General features: G+C 31.9%; 1 protein-coding gene across 1 annotated transcript in view; it reads left to right on the plus strand.

Annotated features, from left to right (window-relative positions):
• Positions 1-2,785, plus strand: part of LOC111089238 — a 4,265-nt gene extending 1,480 nt beyond the window's left edge. The window contains exons 2-3 of the mRNA XM_022401374.1: positions 2,087-2,229; positions 2,358-2,785. Of these exons, the coding sequence (XP_022257082.1) occupies positions 2,136-2,229; positions 2,358-2,785 (522 nt within the window). The 5' untranslated portion in view covers positions 2,087-2,135. The remainder of the gene's footprint in view (positions 1-2,086; positions 2,230-2,357) is intronic.
• The last annotated feature ends 3,924 nt before the right edge of the window (positions 2,786-6,709 follow it).

Consider the following 6,709-nt stretch of genomic DNA (forward strand, 5'->3'; position numbering starts at 1 on the left):
TTCCGAAAAATACGGTACTTAGTAACTCTGATAGTGATACTAGTAGGAAAAATAGTTTGATAAATCATTCTAAGCATACAGTTGTTTAGGTTGATTTGATATGTAAAAATGTGCCTATTCCATAGCCATTTAAAAGTTGCTGCTGACTGTATAAAAATATATAATTTATATGACTTGCTCTCCTAAAGTGTCTGTAAATTACATGTTTAATTTTAAATATATTTATGTTTGATATATTTTTGATTAGAGAATGTTTGTTTCATCTCTCTTTACAGTTTTCTGAAGGGTGATACTGAATCATACACCTTTTTTTTTCTCTAGTACAGTTATTACAAGTATCACACTGTATTCTATTGTGACATCTTGTTTAATAATTGCTTTAATTTAATTGTACATGTAATTTGCCACCATAAGAAGAGGATATCATACATTCTCTTACAATGTGAGCAGAATTGGTTAATGGTAAATTTAAGCTATTCATTAGATTTAGACTGATATAGGTGTAGGTTCAATTTTAAATTTTAGACTTCAGATCTAATTGTTAGATAACAATATAACATAGTTCATGTAACTACTGTTGATAACATAGTACTAACAGTAACACCTGTAATGTTCTTGTTCCATAATCTCTTTGATTTTTAACTTGCACTCCATGGATATTTACAAGTTTGACATTTGGCATCCTTTATTACACCAAAGTCTGTAAGAAAACAAAACAAAAAGCCTTTTATTTCATATGACTCTTCATTATAAGTGTACCAGTGGTAAACTTCCAAATGAAATTCCATTTAGTTGATTATGTTCATATTGTTCACAATGGAGATTGAATATATAACTGATTAGAACTAATTAGTTTCCAAAAAATGCAGAAATTTATGCTTTAACTAGGACCACTAGATTTTGTTTTGGATCAGTGGATTTTTCTAGCTGTGGACTAAGCTATTCTGTTTCAAATTCATTTTATTGTCAATAATATGTGACATGGGAGGAATCAACACAACAACATGTAAAATATAAACTGACTCTTTTTTTAAATTTTTTTTTCAATTTTTACATGTGTTTATTGTAAGAAAAATGATTTATTTAAGTTTCGATGAAATTTGTTAGAAAAAACTTGGTGGTCACACTAAAGATAAAGTTTAAGTGGATACCCAGTCAGATGAATGGCTTGATTTGGCAGCCATTACAGTTTTTACCATGTGAAGCTAATGTCAAATAAAAGTAACATAGTGACTGTACAGGGTGGCCCAAAATTATCTTTCTTGTTTTAAAATTTAATAGTTAAATACCTAAAGAAACACAACTATGCAGTAACGTTTTGTAGCCCAACTCAAATAGTTTTTATTGTCATATTTGTTTTCACTCCAGTGAGTAGTGTTATCCCATAAAATGGTAATCATGCAAGTAAAGGCTCAGTGGGATGGGCCAATTCTGTGGCCTCCTTGTTTACCAAACATTACTCCACTAGACTTCTTTCTTTGGGGGTATGTTCAGGACATAATGCATTGCACACATATAGCAAACCACAGAGCTAAAGACCAGGATAATGGATGCTTGCCACTGTAATTGTGGACATGTTGCAGTGAACATGGACTTAAATTGAATATCAGTTACATGTGCTGAGAGCCAATAATGGTGCACATGAAAAGTCTACTGACATGTAAATAACAATTGTTTGAAGTTTGGCAACAAGATGTTGAAAATTGCATGGTTGTATTTCTGTAGTTATTTAATTATTAATTTTAACATGGGAAAGATAATTTTGGAACACCCTGTATAAGATTATTTAAATTAACAAACTACTATGCATGCTATTACTGATTTTATGAGAAATATTCACCAGGTAGATGAGACATTGATTTTATCAGAATAATTTTTAATAATAAAATACTGTTCATGTTGTTACTGATTCTTTGGGATTTCCTTGGAATGAAACTGAACAGACATTACTTGAAGTCTTTTTTTTTGTAATTTTGTTGACAAATAAAGTTTAAGTTATTGTTTATCAAATGTAAAAAAATAATTAGAATACTATGTATGCATAGTAAATAAAACAAATTAGGGAATTTGTTTTTGTATATTGTAGGTTTATGTGAGATGCAGTTAATCTTGAAATTGAAAATTGTCATTTGAGAATGAACAGGCCAGATTTTCATAATGGATTTTCGGATGCACGCCATGTCACTACCATTCCCATTGATTACCAAAGGCGGGACTACCCTGTTGCTCGTGAGTTTTACTTTTCCTAAGCTAAGTAATTTTTGTTGATGTATTTTATTAATTTAAAAAAATTGAGAAAAAAAGAAATAGAAAAGGGCAAATTTTAATCTTGTTAACCACCTATGTGTTTACTGCAGGAACTACAAGGTATGCTGAGGATCCAGAATGGGAATTACCTCATCGGCGACCTCCTGTAGCAACAGGTATTAACTACCATAAAATCCAACACAACACTCAGCCTCATGGAGCACCTGGCCATCATCCACCACAAAACCCCCATTCAATACCTGTAGGGGCTACATATTCTCCTCAGACAAACATTACAACTTTGCATGTTCATGGAGGGACATACCATCCTCCCCAACAAGTACCACTGGGTGGAATGAGTTTTTATAGTCCATCACATAGCCATAGTCCAAATTACCACTCAACACAGCCACAGACTGTAAGGGCACATCAGTCAGTGCCAAGATACCCACCTGAACAAAGACGCACAGAGGATGAGTGGAAAAATAATGACTACACTGGTATCCAGGAAGTCACAAGTAAGTATTTCCTTTTGTAAACATAACCTTGTAATAGGTAATTGTTATTGTTGTACACTGTGTAAAGAGTAAACTTTGTATTACTGTACATATATATGAAAGGTTTTGTTTTGGTCTGCTTAATTTTTTAAAAAGTTTGATAGTTTTTAATTTAAACAATTGAGCAAAGGAAGCAAATTTTGATTATGTATCAACATACACCTATAAATTTAAAATTTTATCACAGCTGTTAAAGGCCTAGACTACCCTAGTTACCCAAATGTTAAAATAGTGAATCAGGCAAAAACAATCATTTATTTAGTTCATCAACATTTTTGAGTCATACATTGGGAGTTTAAGCTATTGTGGATAAATTTCTATTATGTCATATAAAGTTGTTTTTTTTATAGTTCTCAAGTTCTTGTGAGCTTGTTTATCCCTATCTGTATTCCAGACTGGAGAGCATTTTTCAGGTGTTGATTGCACACCTGCTTATCAAACTTCAAAATTTAAGTAGAAATAACAATTCTAATTGTATTGAAGAATTTGTAATTCTCACAGACATTTTAGAATGGACAATTTTACATTTTGTTTACATTTATTTTAGTGCAATCTGCAAAGAAAACGAAAAAATGCTCAAATGTACATTTCTGTGAATCTCTAGGGATTCTTGACTATATACAATATACTTATTGATTATTTTAGAAGTTTTCTGCCCATCCCAAAGCATAGGTTTATATTTGAGAAAAACTATCATATTTTGAGAAAATTATTACCCATATTTTGTTTTTCATGTAATTTTTCTTCTATTTATTATTACATCCTCTTGTTTGCACCCTTTCATAATATAGCAGCACATGGTCTCAACAACTACTAATGAAACTTATCTTTCAAAAAACTACAGGAAAAATATAAATTCCATTAGATAGAGCAGATTATAAAATAATTACGTTAACATACAGTAAATAAAGTGGTGTGAAAAGTAATTCCTGCAGAGAACAATGATGGAATCTAGTGGGAAATTTTGAAGATTTAGGCACAAACTACAGCTTTGGGAATTTTTTAAAGTATTTTTAGATGTTCTTTTCATACCTGAAAATGTATTATGATATATTTGTTTGAGATCTTGGGAAATTTTCTTCATGAGACGGCATCAAGTAAGCCTAGTTAAATTTAATGAAAGTGAGTATGGTTAGGGACAACAAAATATTCTGATGATTCAAATCTTTATTTATTGAATATATTGTTAAGTTTATCATATTCAACAAAGCACATAAGTAAAATAATATATAATTTATTGAAAATAAACTGTATTTATTAGATATAAATTGATCTTCATTAAGAATATTTTTAACAGAGATATTGTTACCTAGTTTAACCTGATACCATTTCAAAAAGTCAGGGCATACGGTGCCTTGCAAAAGTATTCACCCTTACCACTAATGTCACATTTTGATGAAATACAAATAATGTAAAAAATGTTTTGATGAACTTGTTTTTATTCAAACCTCTAATGATCAAACTTAACACTGTTATTTGTGAAGGAGGTTGAATGTCAGCAAAACCTGCAAAAAAAATATAAAAATTGAAATTTGCTGATTGCATAAGTATTTAGCCCCCTAAGTCAATACTTGGTGAAAGAATCTTTGGAAGCAATTACTGCTGTGAGTCTTTTTGGATAAGCCTCTACCAGCTTTGCACAATAGGATGGTGTAATTTTTTCCCATTCTTCCTGGCAAAATTGCTCCAATTCTGACAAGTTTATTGAGGATCGTTGATGGACTGCAATCTTCAACTCTTGCCACAAATGTTCTATTGGATTCAAATCAGGACATTCACTTTCTTCTTTTGAACTCACTCCAGTGTGGCTTTTGCCTTGTGCTTTGGATCATTGTCCTGCTGAAATGAGAATTTCGACTCAGTTTTAGATTCTTGGCTGACTGCAGCAGGTTTTCCTCTAGGATTTGCCTGTACTTTGCACCATCCATTTTCCTCTCAATCCTGATAAGTTCCCAGTCTCTCCTGATGAGAAGCATCCCCATAACATGATGCTACTTGACAGTTGGGATGGTGTTGACTGGGTGATGTGCTGTGTTGGGCTTGCATCAGATGTAACACTTTGACTTTAGACCAGAAAGCTCAATTTCTGTCTCATCTGACCACAAAACCTTCTGCCACATGTCTGCAGTATCATTTACATGCTTTGTCACAAACTCCATACGAGATTTAAGATGATTCATTTTCCATAATGGCTTCTTTCTTGCCCCTCTCCTACACAGGCCAGCTTTGTGTAGGGACCAGGATATTGTTGATGTACAAACACTGACTCCCATTTCAGACATGGAACTTTGCAAATCTGTCAAAGCTACTATTGGCTTTACAGTGGCATCACTAACCAGTTTCCTGCTTGCCCAGATGCTTAGTTTGGAATGGTGGCTTGATCTGTGTAGTGACTGGGTGGTATTACACACATTCCGCTTCTTAATGATGGACTTCACCATACTCATAGGGATAATCAGTGACTTTGAAATTGTCTTGTAACCTTCTTCTGATCTGTGCTTCTCTACCACTTTATCCCTGACTTGTTTAGAAGGCTCCTTGGTCTTCATGGTTAGTTTGTTGTATCACTATATGAGTTGTGGCTTGAACAGATACATTTACTCTGCAGTCAAGTTAAACTACATTGATTATACATAGATAGAGACCATTACACTAATTTTGTGACCTTTCAAACTAATTTTTTGCACCTAAACTGATTTAGGGTTGCCGTAGCAAAGGTGTTGAATACTTATGCAATTGAGAATATTCTAATTTTATTTGAAAATCTAACTTACTTACATAATAATGGCATTTTTTAGCTTTTTAAGTTTGGAGTAGATTGTGTTGATTTGAAATATAAAGTCCCATTTGAAAGTGTCATGACTGCAAGCTCAGATGGCAACAAAATGTGGAAACTGCAGGGAGGATGAATACTTTTGCAATGCAAAAATATTGGTCACCAATAAATCTTTGTCAGTTTTTGTGATGTTTTTTATGATTTATAGCTGGAAGTGATGACTACTGCAATCAGTGAAATAAAGTATAAAAAGAAGTGAATATTAATCAAGTTGAAAGTGATTGGATGAATAAAATGAAACTTTCTGATCCACATTTAGTGTCGCAACAAAATTTGGAAAACTTGAAATATAGAAAATAACAATAAAGTTAAATCGAGTGATATGGATGTTTATAGTCAAAATCAGATATTATTTAGTATGTTTATTGTAAGTTTGATTAAATTTAGTTAAATACTTCTACTGTGAGAAATGAAAAAAGTCCAGAAATATCAGTGAATACCCTTCTAGTCCAGAAAGGTTTAATGTTACTGAAAAAAAAGAAAAGCTCAGGAAACTAGAAAAAGGAAAATTTTCTGAAAACTAATTTTTTTATCATGAACAAAAATATTTTTAGAAGTTATGAATTTTGGTTCTTGTTACTTAAATTTTGACACCAAGTTAATGGTTTATGAAATGGCATTCAGATGTAAACACATTCAAAATCTAACCAAACCCAAATTTTAAAATTAACAGTATTTACAAATAGTTAATGGGGTTAAATTATGTTTTAATGAACAATTTTAACATTCAACAAAATAATGAATGACTGTGTTCAGTAATATTACACAGGCTTGTTCACTGAATAGAAATAGTATTTTAAAATATTCTGTCTCTGCTTGGGTAGAGTTCTCGCTATATCAGTTCTGACACATAGTAAGGGTTACTGGTTAGAGATAAACAGTTTTGTTCTTTAGTTTATATCATCATAGGGACATTCCTAAATTGTAAAAAAAATATTGTCAAATTAGCCACAACCCGCAAAACATTTGCAGTAGTTTTCATGACCTTTGCTTGAATTTTCCTTGTAAGCAATTCTTTCTTGTTAGCGTTATGTGTTAGATCAATAAATCTTGATCTATTTGTAAAAAT

Source organism: Limulus polyphemus, unplaced genomic scaffold (genome assembly GCF_000517525.1).
Source record: "Limulus polyphemus unplaced genomic scaffold, Limulus_polyphemus-2.1.2 Scaffold5649, whole genome shotgun sequence".
In the NCBI taxonomy this organism is placed as follows: Eukaryota; Metazoa; Arthropoda; class Merostomata; order Xiphosura; family Limulidae; genus Limulus; species Limulus polyphemus.